Source organism: Oenanthe melanoleuca, chromosome 2 (genome assembly GCF_029582105.1).
Source record: "Oenanthe melanoleuca isolate GR-GAL-2019-014 chromosome 2, OMel1.0, whole genome shotgun sequence".
In the NCBI taxonomy this organism is placed as follows: Eukaryota; Metazoa; Chordata; class Aves; order Passeriformes; family Muscicapidae; genus Oenanthe; species Oenanthe melanoleuca.
In genome coordinates this window covers 83,138,229-83,154,214 of record NC_079335.1, presented here as the reverse complement: position 1 = coordinate 83,154,214, position 15,986 = coordinate 83,138,229, and the positions used below count along the sequence as shown (strand labels likewise).

Below are 15,986 nucleotides of genomic sequence, written 5' to 3'. Positions count from 1 at the left end.
TGCCATACCTGAGCATGCAAAATGTCAGTCCAATGTACTGGAAATAGTGCACTAAATGTATAAGCCTTTCTAAGATTAACAGAAAGATAAATTAATGTCATCTAAAGAAAAAAAATACTCAGTGCTCAGATCAAATATCTATTTATAGTTACATTTGAAATCCATTGTCACAACTGCCAAACAACTCCAGTAAATTGGACATAACATTTATGAAACCTATCTGAATAGCCTTTGCTTCAATTCTTATTAACTGCTTTTTCACATACTCTTTTTCACTCAATATTTGTATTAAAAATGATAATTTAATTTTATCATCTCAAAACTCATCTGCCAGTGCTGTCCAGATGCTTTGTACCATGGTTTCAGCAAATGCCCTTTGAGATCAGCCTAAAGGCTCTCATTTTGTTAAAACAGAGCTAGGCAGGGATTGCTCTAAAATCTTTATTTGGGAATTGAATATATGCATCACTTTTAATAGCCACTACATAATGTCTCAAACGCTATGAGTATCACACAGGAAATTACATTTTAAAAAATAATCTTTCCTATTCAAGAATTAACAGCCACTTAAATTAAAACTGAAGTTGTCAGCTTTCAACAGGAAGAAGAGTGTCCTTGCCTGAAACTTCACATTCCATCTAAACAGGGACACAAGCTTAAATGAAACATTGTGTTTTGACACAATTTCAATAACACTTATGTATGTAGCGCTGCCTAGTAATCCACCTCACATATTTCCTGTTCTTCGACAGATTTCAAGCATTTCCTTTGGAAAAGGCTTTTTCTTTTTAAATCATCAGCTTCTTCTACATCATGTTGGAGAAGCACACTAAAACCAATGGGAAGGGAATGGTGCTACTGCAACTTTTATAACCACACCTCAGGTCTCCTTTGCTGTACTGACTCAGAAGCCCTGGACAACTGCTGTGCCACTGGGAACAGAGCTGCTGGATTTTATTCCCATGCAACACAAAATTATCTCTCATGGAGCCCTAAAATCCTGAATTGGAATATGAAATGATCTCCCAGTATGCTTTCCCCTTCTCTCTCAACCACGGTGTGTGATTAAAGAGATATAAAGAGAGAGATGTCAGAAAATGATGACTGAAATCCCTATGGTCTTTCTTCTGTTTCACTTTGGCAGGGAAGTTTTCTGCAGAGCCACTTTTAGGCATCCAATTAAAAACAATGTTAGCAGGGCTTTTTTACTGGGTCCAGACATGTAAAAAATTATTCTTAAACTCTGTCCTTGCCTGAGTACAGCATAGTTACAGGATAACAGACTTATAGTTTAAGGTACAACAAGTAAAAACTGAGTCCTATAAATTTACCCACGTGCTAATACTGCTCTTAAGGGGAAAAGAGATACTTTCTTATATTTTAAAACACTGCTATCTGCTCATTCTCCTTAAAAAGAGCCCACTATCTTTGAAATGTTAAATGGGACCTACTAAGAAGTAAATTGTATTTGCTGCAACACTTCTTCTTAGAGAATGTGAAAACCTTTACTGCTTTTGTACAATTCCCTATCGCTGAAGCTCTTTTCTGTTGAGTGAAACAGAAATTAACAATCAGATTTTTTTTATTCTCCCATTTATGTGCTAGTGACTTAGGCTGTTGTGTTCCCTTACTGTTACTGTGGTCTAGAAGCAGAAGATCCCTTCATCTCTCAAGAACTATTAACCCAAAGTCTTAAGCTAGAATTGCAAAATAAACTATGTTATCTGTTTATAGTATGAACAAAATTTGTTTAGAAACTCTATACCATCATTTACATTTGATCCCAAATCACATGGACTCCAAACTCAAATTACACATGAAAAAAAGAAATAAAAGTATAGGGAAAAGCAGCTAGCCTACACAGAGTGCAGTATTGACTTGCACATTGTAAAAGGAAAAAAAACCAAAACTCACCACATCAGTTTCTAAATGACACAGTTCATTCCAACCCATTCAACCCACACAAAATGCTGGACTCTCATGAACAGCAAAATTTGAAAATAATACAGACAGCTCTGCCAGCAAGTCTCGCACAATCACAGTATCTGTGTCAATATAGTTGGTGTCACAGCAATATGAATTTCAGAAGGTAAAATAAGAATGAAGTAAGATTGCACTGCTAAATGTTTTCAGTTTGCTTTCCTTTACCCTGGTCCTTTTAGCAAACTTATTTACTCTATTAACATATTTATTTTTTAACTACTTTGCTGTTATTTCCTTGATCCCAGCACTAAAATTTACCATGTGGATAATGTATCTCTTCTAAATCCCACAGGACTGTCAAGCCTGTGTACTGCTCCTCAGTCTTCCAATACACTGATAAGCTGCAAAATGAAAGACATTTTGCTCTTTTAAGGACAAGTGTACCCAAGAAAACACTCAAGAATTAACTACCTAGCCAACCTCAATCAGCCAGCTTAAAAATTTTACCTTACATATTCTATAGTTATGAATGTATATGGGTTACCAAAAGACAGAAAACCTGACTTGCAAAAATTCTACTTATATTATGAAACATTTTCTGTAACTGTTAAATAAATATATTAATTATATTTAAAGCCTAAGGGTAAAAAGTAGTATTTTCCTTACAAATACTTCAGCTGCAACAACTGGCACTGAATTATAAACAATGCTCCTGATAAAATATTCATGATAAATATAAGCCACTTCAATTTAAAGTTCTGCCTATTCAAATAAATATATGGAAAATTTTAAAATGCATTTGCTCAATCCTGTTGTAATTTCCTGATACAATTGTGCTATGGTATTGTTAAAATTTTACAGCCAGGATTAATTCTTACGTTTTCAGGCAGACCTACCATGTAACACTGTATTTGATTACATCTGAACATGACTGCTTTTACAGCATTTCAGAGGTGCTGACATCACCTTGTAAAAGAACTAGTTCCAAAATATTCTGTAGCAAGTAAAGCAAGGCAAGCATGACTTAAAACAGATTTAAATTGTGCCTCCATGCAGACTCGCTACCACCAGATTAAAAAAAAAAGGTTTTAAAGTATCATGCTAACAAGAACAAAACTAGTATTGCTAACTTCTTTCTTTGTCATTAGTGCTAGAAAATAGGAAACATTTGAGTTCATGGCTCCCTAGCATGATGGGGTCCCAAGCAGCTTCATGCTTTAACATATGTAATGTTTCTGGGCAACACCTCCTGTAAGGCTTGCTAATGTTGATATACTTACTCCACACAAAGCCCAGCTCAAAGAAAATATTTGTTTGAAAGGACTTGAGAAAGCCATGTATTTTATTTGTGTCAGAGAACCCTTCTATGACACCAGACACTTACAAGCCACACTTCCCTCCAGAACAAGCCTCAGTGAAAGAAAACTTAAGACAGAACTCAAAACGCACATCTCAGACTATGGCACAGAAGTGTGTGTGTATGTATATATTTATACTTAAGACTAGAGAGAAGTATTTCTCCATCCAGTCTTTAGATACCAAAAGCAACATCCTCTCATCTTGCATTCTGAGCCAAGACATACATAATGACTAGGTGAAAGAAGATACGAAAGTCAGGGAAGTAAAGAAAATAACAACATGAAAGAATCAAGTTTGTATTATTAATGAAGAATAAGATGTTATTATAGCTCAGGGTCACATATGAGAAAATAATCTTCAGTTAATGCCACATCTGTTACATACTGAGAGAATCAAAATTAAAACATAATAATTGTTTCAGTTTGTTTTCTTTAAAACCATCTGTAGAACTGCACTTTTTTAAATGCTGAAAGATTGTGTTCCACACAGGCCCAGCAGGGTCTGACACTCAGGGTCAGGACTGAGACCCCAGGGGACACTGGGGTCAAATGAACTCCTAACATCAGGTGGCAAAATAGGATTTCATAGAATCTGCAGTATTTCTTAAATTTAGTTTATTAAAGAAGGAATCCTTTAAATAACTCAGGAAGTCTGACAATGAACATGGTGCTCCCACATATTTAGTTCAAGTCTATTCAGCAGAGTTTCTGTTTGTAGAATAAATACTATATTAAGAATATAACCTACCACAACAGAACAGTGATAAAAAGGCAGTATAAAAATAAGAAACATTTTGAGTGGAAGTGGAGGATGGAATGAGAAACACAATCTGTGCAGGGAAGAAGAGGGACAGAAGGGAAACAGAAAAAGTTAATCTCTATTAAGCAACATCTATCTGTTTAGAAGAATGCTCTTTCATAAAACTTGACAAGGTTAGTGCACAAATATAAAAAGCAAGCAGCTGTTCTAAGTTCAACAAACCTGTATAGAGCAAATATTTAATTACCTCTTCAATATGTGATGATTTTACACATACAATACCATATCTGTCCATTTTACAATATTACCTTCCCACGGGAAGAGCTGCTGTAATGCACTAAGCAATTTTCACACTGTAAATAATTAGATTAGTAAAATCAAAGTTAAAACAAATGTTGAAAAAAAGCTATGTTCATAGTCAAAACAAGTAAGAAAGCAATTATTAAAAATATGCAAATTCTCTCAAAATTAAGAACACTCTCAGTGAAAGTCTTGAAAACTTTCTTGAAAGTCAAACCAATTTTGAAATCCTACATGTACACGAAAAAATAAAAGTACTATTAAATCTTTGTGAGGGCCTGATAATTTGCTGTTTATCTGTTTTCTCCATTTTAGATAGAGCACATCTACTTCACCAGGAATCATTTCCAAAAAATGAAAAAGTTAAACAATAATTTAAATCAAGTGCATAAAAATGAATTAAAGGAAACAAAGCATATGTACTGCCAGGTTAAAACAAACACGTGAACAAACAAAATAAAATAACAACCACAACAATCCCCATAACCTGGCTTTGGTCAAAACCAATACTAGGCTACAAAACACACCTGAAAATGCTAATCACAGAAATTGTGGAACAAGGAGATACTTAATTCAGGTCTCCAGATAGATGAACTCTCACTAATGCTCCCAGAACAGTATTTCAAACTATTTATTCCCCCATTCCTCTGTCCCACTATTTGGCAGAATGTAAACCCATCCCTACAGGAAAGTTGGCAGCTCCACTTCATAGGTCTGCATCCCATCTAAATCAACACTTATTCCCAGCTGGAGGGAAGACACAAACCTTATTAGGAGCCACTGACACACACTGTCCTTTGCTGATGCTGCCATGGGGTCACATAGGTAAGAGACTGTAAGGTTAATGGTGGGGTTTGTAAAGCCCTAACTATTGCTCTCCAGAGCTGTCTGAGTTCATTCTCCATTCATGAGAGCACCTCCTCTCCTCTCCTCTCCTCTCCTCTCCTCTCCTCTCCTCTCCTCTCCTCTCCTCTCCTCTCCTCTCCTCTCCTCTCCTCTCCTCTCCTCTCCTCTCCTCTCCTCTCCTCTCCTCTCCTCTCCTCTCCTCTCCTCTCCTCATGCTGGTATCAAAGATTCAGAAAGCTGAATTTATTTTTAATTATTTACCTGCAAGCAGAGATAATCTTTCTTCAGCTCTGCTTCTTTTGCCTGTTAGCTTTAGTTGGTGCTTTGTTCCTTCTCAGGCTGAAATAAAAATTTTGATAAAGTCACCCCAGATATAAAAAACAGAAGAAGAAATAAAATGAGAGTTCTATCCAGAACTGTAAAGGCATGTAAGGAAGTACTGACAATTCAGCTGATCTTACAAATGCATCAGAAGCATGATATATACAGGAACATGTCCCTAAAGCACTATCACTCATTATCAGAGCTCTGAGGACATAAAACCAATAGTGATACAAGATGAAAGATCAAAAATGTCAAGGATCATGCAAAAGTATCTTAAACTCTACCATTACTACAATCCCTAATATGGCTGTATTGTTTTTCTCATTTGAATTAAAGCATTGCTCCATAGTCTTCTTTCATCTCTAGAAACAATTTGCTTCAGCTTCCTATTCAAACTGTTTTCACAAACTGAAGAACAATTATTAAAAGATATTATAATATCTCAACAATCAATTATCGTTCTGACCCCCAAAGAAAAATAATGAAAACCAACAGCAGCATACCAGGAAAGCCCATGCTCTCTGAAAGTGTTCAGTGCCATGTCATGAAGCTGAAATAGTGCACCACAAGGAACAATTCAGCAAACAGACAATAAGACATTGAATATGTCCCAGAGACAGAACAGCTTTTCCTTTCCACTCCAGTCCACAGCCCCTGCAGGTACTTCATCCAAATTCTTTTTTTCTGAATCAAAAGTCCAAGCCACTAGGAAAAAAGTCATCCATACATACCGATGCACAGCACCATATAAAATTAAAATGTGTTACAAGTGGAAAATCATATTCCCCCTCATCCCAGTCAGCAAACTAAAAAGATTGCCTACTTACAATCCACTCAATTCTTGATGATTTACCCATCCACAACAACAATTGTAAACAATTTTGCTTAACTTTTCTTTCACTAAAAAAATTTAAATATTAGTTCCTTCCACATGTCCTATTATCAGAGGTCACACCTTTCCAACACATTAGAGAAGACCTTTCAACTTTCACTTTACCTTGGATAACATGTTTTCTTACATCAGACCCACCCACACAATCAGCAACAGGATACTTCTGCACCTACTGGTACTTTGTCTAGGAATTGTTTCCAACAAATAATCAAACAAGATGGATTTATAAGAAAATGGCTACTTGAAGTGGATTTTCATGGAAGGACTGGCTTAAGCAGTAGTTCCTTGAGTGGAACTAGCCCCTAGTGTCATCTGACAAGTAAGGCCATGCCCACAATCTGGGGAGCAGAAGAACTGAGATGCATGCAAGCAGCAGAATGCCTCTGATTTGATTTTGTCTTTGTCTTTCATGTACTTGAGACATGGGACTGGGGAAACAGAAAAAAGACCCCACAGCACTGTGTTAGCTGTGCACCAATCCCCAAGGCTGAAACATGGAGAATCTGAGATGAAGAGCATGGCCTTTACCACCACCACATCACCATGTGCATGCCTGAATAGATATTTACATGTTTTTCTGCACACTCACATACACATGTATACATGACAAAAAATAAACTCAAGAGAAGAAAAAACTTTGCTCTAGGAAAACAGCTTAGGTGCAATCATGATCTTTAACTCAAGAGATTGGCAGTAGCATTTGTTACCAACCTGCCAAACCGGAAATCCCAAGTCAGCCAAAAAATATACAGGGGTGGCTACAAAGAGAATCTCAGTTGCTCTTAAACAAAATATCAGTCTTTGTTTTACTGCTAAGTTTGCTTCCTAAGCTAAAATTTTCAATATCCTCTGAAAGAGGGCAGAAAAAAATATCAAAATAACTACATAATTTCACTTGTCTGGCTGACAGCTACTGAGAATTATGATGATATTGTAAATCACAGAGGAGAGGGAGAGGGAGAGGGATTACACAGTGTGACTCTAAAGGGGCATAAATGAAAAAGTGGGATGAACTCAGGGAAGAGGGTGGCATAGGATGAGTATGAGACAATATTTCTTAACAACAATACAATATAAAGTAGAAAGTAGAATATATTTTCCCACAGAAATAGAAGTTTTTTAAAGCTAAATTTGATAAAACACTGGAAAGCACAGCAAAGAAAGCATTTCTAAATGGATGAGGTCATGGATGAGAACACTTCATTAATCCTGTCCTTTATGCTTCTCATGATTAGATTTCCGAGCAAGATTACAGATAACAAAAAACGACACAGCAAAAAGATGTTGGTTGGTTTTGGTTTTTTTTCTGGGTTCTTATCTTCATCAGCATTAAGGTTAGAAGTGTTTAGAAGTGTTACTTGCATTAGATGCAACTATTTCCAGCAGAACTATTTAAGCATTAATCCCCTATTAGTTATTACTTTGCCTATAACACAAAATTTTCCTTTTAATTATGGACTTCTATAGTATTTTTATTTTAAGCATTTCAAAGGACTTTACCAACATATGTCCACCAAGAATATCTTTCAAAATCAATATGGTGCATAACACTGCACTTCATTGATGCAGAATGATCCTGAGACTGCTGAACTGTCCAGTTCCTAAATTGTCAGGTAAGAAAATGCCCATGAAGTCTCTGGAGGACTTAAGCCACAGGAAATTGGAAAGTTAAAACTGTTGCCAACAAGGAAAACAAAATTTGGTGTTTCTTTTAGTCTGATGCCTGCAGCACAAGAGATTGTGAACCAGGAAAGGTTCAGGAGCAGTGGTAAAACAGGTGTTCCCTTAAAAGACCAAGTATTGCAACAGGAAATGCACTACTGGTTGTGGTTTGGTTTTCCTATTATTACTGTTCTTACAATCTTACTTTAAACAATACACAGCATTCTGCAATTCATTTGGAAAGAGATGGGGTAACTTACAAAAAGCTGACTGAGAGAAGAGTTTTGTCACCATTTTTTCCTTGCCTCTGAACTTCCAGGTAGAAATTTTTAAATGCACAAAGAATTCAGGAGTTTAGCTGAATTTGAAATATGGAAGTTTCTCCTTCTAAATAAAAATGTTTTTTTCTACAGGGCAACAAACTAAATACAACTCTTTTAAATAGCAGTCAGTCAAGGTCTCATGCTGATACTGTGGAAATCTTAATTCACCATACAGAACGGTTAAATTATAGTTTGTTACATTTATCACTGAAATCCCAAAATTCTTGTGATTTATAATCCTTCTTTTAAATGTCCTACTCTACACTGTGTAGGATCTCACTGTGCACGACCCTATCAACCAAGAACTAAAACAAGGACAGAAAAGAGACACCACAACACTGCAGCATGGAAAAATTAGCATGTTTTCACAAACTGAAGAACAATTATTAAAAGATATTATAATATCTCAACAATCAATTATCATTCTGACTCCCAAAGAAAAATAATGAAAACCAACAGCAGCATACCAGGAAAGCCCATGCTCTCTGAAAGTGTTCAGTGCCATGTCATGAAGCTGAAATAGTGCACCACAAGGAACAATTCAGCAAACAGACAATAAGACATTGAATATGTCCCAGAGACAGAACAGCTTTTCCTTTCCACTCCAGTCCACAGCCCCTGCAGGTACTTCATCCAAATTCTTTCCCCTCCCTTCCCTCTTTTAGCAACTACACACTTAAATATTCCAGGTACTGATACTACTATATCTCTCAAAGTGCTTATTTAAGCCACGAGATGCAGAAAGCCAGGCAAATGACACCTTCCTTCCCAGACCAAAGCCTGAAAGCAAACACTTCTGTAAAAATGAACACTCACCAACCCTAAATTCAGGTATAGTTTTCCCCTCAGGAATGGGGAGGCAGTTAACAAAGTGGTTATGGCTGCTTCCCCATACACAGGCTCCAGTGTCACAGGACACACAGTGGTCATTTGGGTTGTGTCTGGCCTTTGAATTCCCTGCAGGTGCACATAAACAAAGGCCAGCAGAAACACGTGTATCCCAGTCACAGCAATGTCCATTTCCTGCAGAATGACACAACTTCTGGGACCATAACCCACGGCTTCCAAGAAAACACAGTAACAAATGCATAAGAAAATAATTCATTTTTCCACTTAACAGTGCCAACCCAACTGCACAGAGGTGAGTAGTTTTTGCCAAAAATTGATCTTACCTCCTTGAGTGTATTACAGGTGAAGCTAGAAAAGGGAGACAAGAAGACTTTTCTCCTTTGATAGATTAACTTTGCATTTGATCACGCATTGTAGGTGCTTAATGCTTATTCTAAACATAAGACGTTTCTAGGCTTTTTGAAGAGAAAAACATGGTTACCTAAAAAAAAAATTAAAAAATAAAACTCACAAAAACTGTTAGGGAGTTTCAGGAACAAGATTAGCATCTGAGGCTATCTAAAAATAATTTATAATTACTTTTCAAATATTAAATACAGTCCTTGTAAACAAAATTTGCTGAATGCTTTTAGCATTCTTTCCCAATTACTCCTTCATCTTTTGGAGCTGAGGATTGTACCACAAAAACTTTATTTCCAGCAATACCAGAGGGCTGTTGTAAAATTAAATGGAACAACTGCTACACATCCACAGAATGGTATCACTTAGCTTTGCTATACTCTCAAACCTAAGTTTATCTCTGTATGTGACAGAACCATATCTTTTTAAGCTGTCTGAAGCCCACTCTCATAACAAAGGGCAGAGTAGCCACTGCTGCTTTCAGAGAAGAGAAGGCTGTAGACATAAAGTCATAGTTCTGCTATAACATGTATTAAGCGGCCCAGTCACCAACAGCTGCAAAGATGGGGAGCACCAGCATCACAGATGGGCTCTGCTTCTGGTGTGGCAGTCTGCTTTAACATCATGGCTTGGGCTACAAGGAGAATTTGGTTGGTCTCACCAGGAAATGAAGGGCACCTTGCTTTGTATTTCTCCACATGGGTGTCCTAAATGCCAAGACCTAACCCAAAACACACTGGTTTGTAATTTACAAGGGAAGGCCTCAGAAGCATGATGCTTATCCCAGTACTACAGCTTCATATGTGCATATGTTTCTCTACATTTCCTGTAACATTTCTAGTTCAGGCTTTGATAAAGAGAATATCCAGGAAATATTCTACATACTATATATGTATGTATACTCCATTTCCAGAAGCCTAAAAGGGCTGCTGAAACACAGCATATCTGTAAAGGTAAATCTGAAATAAATGAATGTGTCTATACTAATTTAATCCAAAATCACAGAACTATAATAGAACTAAAAGCGTACAACTATTATATATCTTTACAAACTGTAAATTGCATCGGATGTACAACTGATGATAATACTCAAAAGCATATGCAATCAAACATGAGTTAAATTAGAAGTGGCAATTGAAGCACTTTTGCCAGAGACATGTAGAGAATCTACATGATAGTTGTTTTAAACATCTACTATATAAATAACAAACTGTGAAGGAAGTAGGAACCCTGTCATGATACCTGCAAGGAGGTTCTAGTGAAGTGGGAACTGATTTCTTCTACCGTGTCTGCAGTGAGAGAACCAGAGGAAATGGCCTTAAACTGAGACAGGGTAGATTCAGATTAGATATTAGGGGGGAAAAAATACATTGTTAGGATGGTCAAGGTTGGAATAGGTTACCCAGGGAGATGGTGGAGTTCCAATCCCTGGAGGTGTTGTAAGAGACTCCTGGATGTGGCACTGGGTGAGGAGGATTAGGGGTTTACAGTAGCAGTGCTGGGTGGACACTTGGACTGGAGACTAAAGGTCTCCTCCAATCTTCATGATTTTATGACTCTAAATAAATTTTATTGCTGACAAAATTCAAAAATCAGTATTAAATACAGCCGCAGCATAATACCTGTAAGTTACAAAATTAAGTTTATTCTGCAGTGGAAAAACTTTCAGCAAAGGAGGATGCTTGATGTGTTGTTTAAATAACAGAACTCATCTTAAAAACAGATATTGAGAGAGGAATAACTCAAAAATCACTGTAACACAACAGGCCCTGGTACAATGTACAGTGATGTACAATGACTGCAATTGTCTATAGCAATTTCAGAGAACCACATAATGGTTGGGGTTGGAAGGGACCTCTGAAGATCACAAGGCAGGGTCACTTTGAGCAGGTGACACAGGAATGTATCCAGGTGGGTTTTCAATGTCTCCAGAGAGTAAGACGCCACAAGCTCCCTGCACAGCATGTTCCAGCTATCGTTAATGTAAAGTTGCTTCTCACATTGAGGTGAAACTTCTCGATTCTAGTTTATGGCCACTTCTCCTCATCCTTTTGCTGGGCATCACTGAAGAGTCTGGCATCACCCTCTTGTAATCCACCTTTGATATACTTATATCTATTAATGAGATCCCCTCTCAGTCCTCTGCTCTCCAGACTAAACAGGCCCAGCACCCACAGTCTCTCCTCATGCAGACAGATGCTCCAGACTCCAAATTATCTTCATGGCCTCAGACGGACCCCCTCCAGCACATGAACTCAGACTGCAAATGTGCTCAGCGATTCCGAGGCAACTCCCAGCACACATCACTTGTTGCTCCCCCAGCATGCCCTCCCCGTGTGGCACACCGAGAGCGGGGCTCGCACACCGCGCTGCTGCCCCCGCCGAGCACAGCATCGCAGCGCTGGTTTCGCTTTCCCGGTACTCGGGCCTTCCCTCCCCGCCCCCGGCCCCTCACAGCCGCCCGACACGCACCCCGGGGCAGCCGCGCCTTGGGATCCCCGCCGGAGCTGCGGGCAGGCCCGACCCGGCGGGACCCGGTTACCGGCCCCGAGTCCCCCGAGCCCACGGCCCCCACGGCTGCCCCGGCCGGGCACTCGCTGTTCCCCGCCCCGCCCTTGCCCTGCGCCGGGCCCGGGCCGAGCCGCGGCCGCAGCCGCTCCGCCACTCACCGCCGGCCCTGCGGCTCCGCTCCGCCGCGGCTGCGCCCGTCGCAGGCGGCGGGAGAGAGGGCGGGGAAAAGGGGCCTCGCCGCGGGAGGAGCGGCGCGGTGTCGGCAACATGGCAGCGTCCAGCCGTGCCCAGGTGCTGCGGCTGTACCGCGCCCTGCTGCGGGAGAGCCAGCGCTTCGGCAGCTACAACTACAGGTGCGGGGAAGGGCTCCGGGGGCGCCGGGCGCGGGGGACCGCGGCCGCGGGAGGAGCCGAGCCGCGCCCTGGGGCGACAGCGGGACCGGCACCGGGCCTGGGCCCGGCTCCGAGCGCAGGGAATGGGCAGCCCCCGGACCCTCTGCCGGGCCCGGACTGCCGCAAAAGCACCAGGGAATGGGTTAGGAAGAAGGGACAGCACAGAGATTGTCCCAGCCTGAGGTATACTTGTGGTGGGTTTGGGCTCCTCAGTACAAGGACAAGGAGCTGCTGGAGAGGGTCCAGTGGAGTTCCACAAAGATGAGGAAGCGTCTGGAGCATCTTTCTTCTGAGGAGAGACTGTGGGAGCTGGGCCTGTTTAGTCTGGAGGAGGGAAGACCGAGAGGGGAGCTCATTAATGTATATAAATATCTTGGGGGTGTGTGTCGTGAGGATGGTGCCTGACTCTTCAATGGTGCCCGGCAACAGGATGAGGAGTAAAGGTCATAAGCTAAACACAAGAAGTTTCACTTCGACATGATGAAGAACTTCTTTACAATGAGGGTGGCAGAGCCCTGGAGCAGGCTGCCCAGGGAGATCGTGGAGTCTCTCTGGAGACATTGAAAACCCACGTGGATGTGTTCCTGTGTCACCTGCTGTAGGTCACCCTCCCTTGGCAGGGAGTTGGACTAGATGATCTCCAGAATCTGTCCCAACCCTAATGATTTTGTGATTTTGTAATTTTGTGGTCTGGTCTGTGTGCTGGCCATTTCCTGGCAGAGGAGAGCTGGGGTCAGGCTGCAGCCAGAGCCTGGCACCATGTGCTGTGTCCACACTCAGGGTGCAGTGAGGGATCGGGGTTCACTCCTCCCGCCACACAGGATACCAGGCTGCCTGCCTGCCTGCCTTCTCTGGCTGTCTGTGAAAGGCACACACTGGTTTTTAGGCAAAAGATAGGCCTGGTCTCTTTGAGCTGTCTGCTGTGTTCACATGGAGTACTGCTCATCCACACTGGCAGAATTTCATTACCCAATGGTAGTTCATTTACTTTACCACTCAGTTGGACCACAGGAAGAGACATGTGAGCTACCTGTGCTGTGAATCATCTCTCAGGCAAGAACTGGAAACAGAAGCCTTTAAACTTGCATAACTGTGGTGAGCTCTGTGCTCTGCAAGGCACAGGTATTCCACTAACCTCAGGTGCCAGGGAGTGCACTAGGAAGAAGGACTGTGGGGCTGAAAATGAGCTGGTGCTAATAAACCTTTGCTGCTGACTCCATGCAGCAATGTGTGTTTGCATCATGTTCTGCTGCTATCAAGGCTGTCTCTTGCTCATTGCTGTTCTGAGTGTCCCTGGCCTGTTAGCCTTGTTCTGGCTAACAAAGACAGGATTGTACGTAATGGAGATGGTTTGAGATGTGCAGTTGGTGAGCAGCTCATATCTGGGCCACGGTGTGTTTTCAGCAATGGGTTTGTACTTTGGGATGAGCAGTGAGGAAGTGAAGTCCACAGCAGATTTTAAAGGATAGAAATTATATGGTGTGCTTACCATGCTGATCTGTTTTTTTTGACATCATGTCAGAGTGCAAGTTGTGCCTTTCCTTAAAGGAAAGATCTCTGGTTTTGATGGGCCTGTCCTTAGATACTATAAAATCAAAAACCATCTAAAACCTTGTGGTGTATACACATTTGTGAGCACGAAAAGCCATAGCAGTTTCCAGCAAGAAATGATCAGCAGCTGTTACATTTAGAGGTCTGCTGTGACCACAACAGTCCTGCCTCGGTGTTTACACCACACCCATAGGTAGAAGGGACATCCCACTGGCTTATTGCGTGCCAAGATAAGCACCCTGCCTGCCGTGTCCTCAGGGCTGCTGTAATGTGATATGGCAGTGCACGGGAGTTAACCCAAGGACTTCGTGGGAAGAACCAACTTGCAGCAAAGTAGAAGGTGTTACAGATTAGCATTATTGATTCATGACTTCAGTTAGATAGTATCAATGCTTCATTAGTGCAAATTGCATATTTGTAGGAGTATGTCTGGAGCATGATCAACTAGTTATTGTCTCTTTATTTGTTTACTGTGCTTTTTTTTCTAGTTTGGTTGCTCTGGTTTAACTTAGCAGGCAGCTAAACACCACACAAGTGCTCACTTGCTCTCCTCTCCCCAATGGGATGAGAGAGAGAATTGGGAGGAAAAGAGGAAAAATTAGTGGGTTGAGATGAAGACTTTTTAATAGAAAAGGAATGGATAATAATAATTAGAATATACAGAACAAGCTGCAGCCAACTGTACTGCAGCCCCACCAGTTCCTGAGCAGCAGCCCCCAGCTGACTTTCTCCCTGGTGTGTATACTGAGCATGACACCACGTGGTACAGAATATCCCTTTGGCCAGTTTGGAGCATCCTGGCTGTACTTCCTTCCAGCTTCATGTGCCTCCCAGCCTACTTGCAGGTGGGTTAGTGTGAGAAGCTGAAAACTTCCTGACTTAGTGTAAATCTGCTTGCTAAGAGGTCAGCGTGTTGTCAATATCACTCTCATCCTAAATCCAAAACAAAGCACTATTACCAGCTACTAGGAAGAAAGTTAACTTTAATTTGACTTTCCAGACAAAACCAGGACACATGTACGTATAGATTGTGACGGAAAATTCAACTTTTTTGGTTTATGTCTCTCTGAGTAAATATATTCTTTATGTCATCTCCTAGCCCCAGATTTTCTTCTGCCACCCAATAGAACTTGTGTGGTAACTGTGAAGAATATAATTCATGTCTTAGAGTAACTGAGGTCACCTTCAGAACACAGGAGCATCTCCAGTGTCCTGAAGTAAATGTCACAGAGTGTTGGGATGCCCAGAAGTGTATGCCAGGTTTTAACAGCAGGGAGAGGGAATTTAGTAGACTGTAAGTAATTTCATGTCTGCCCTTCTGCCCTACTACCCAAGCAGACAGTCTGAGCATGGGAGAGTGATTTGTTCTGGAGGAAAATCAATATGCAGAGAGGCAGGATGTTAGATTTTGAGTCAAAAGGGTGGTTTTTAACAAGTGTACTATTTTCTTCTGCTTGATTGACAAAAAGTAGAACCACTGATGCTTTATAATATGTTGGATTATAGCCTCAACTACATGGATTTAAGGGATATTTCTAAATATCATTAGTGATTTAAATAATGGCATATTGTGAGTGGCTTGAGTACAGAAAACGAAAGAATTTATAAACTTATGAAAGCCATTAAAATACATCTAGTTGCAAATGAAGATAATCAAAACTTAAAAATTTCTTGTTTGTTTAACGTGTCTGAAGCTCAGTGGGAATCTAGTGGGAGTTCTTTCCAGAACAGTGCAGGACTGGAGCAGATCTTCCCTGAGAGAGTTTGTCATCTCCATTTTTGAGGGTTTTCGTAATAGGTTTAGGCAAAGAGCACCATGGCTGACCTCACCTTGTTGCATGCAGAGCTGTTTCAAGTATGACATTGACCCAGAAAAGCTCCAGAGAATCTAGCTAA

At 40.7% G+C, this 15,986-nt stretch overlaps 2 protein-coding genes across 8 annotated transcripts in view; one reads left to right on the top strand and one right to left on the bottom strand.

Annotated features, from left to right (window-relative positions):
- The window catches only part of FARS2 (phenylalanyl-tRNA synthetase 2, mitochondrial), a 227,042-nt gene extending 214,597 nt beyond the window's left edge, over positions 1–12,445 (bottom strand). Inside the window, exons 1-3 of one of the 6 annotated variants that reach the window (XM_056483597.1) lie at positions 12,306–12,367; positions 9,561–9,718; positions 5,449–5,526 (exon numbers count right to left, since the gene is read on the bottom strand). The gene's annotated coding sequence lies outside the window, so the exon portion shown is untranslated. Of the gene's footprint in view, positions 1–5,448; positions 5,527–6,014; positions 6,063–9,560; positions 9,719–12,305 lie in introns of those variants that run through there. The other 5 variants (XM_056483602.1, XM_056483598.1, XM_056483600.1 and 2 more) reach the window with 5 other exon arrangements.
- Positions 11,213–15,986, top strand: part of LYRM4 (LYR motif containing 4) — an 85,842-nt gene continuing 81,068 nt past the window's right edge. Inside the window, exon 1 of one of the 2 annotated variants that reach the window (XM_056483604.1) lies at positions 11,213–12,500. In XM_056483604.1, coding sequence (XP_056339579.1) covers positions 11,823–12,500 — 678 coding nt within the window. In that variant the 5' untranslated portion in view covers positions 11,213–11,822. The remainder of the gene's footprint in view (positions 12,501–15,986) is intronic. The other variant, XM_056483605.1, reaches the window with a different exon arrangement.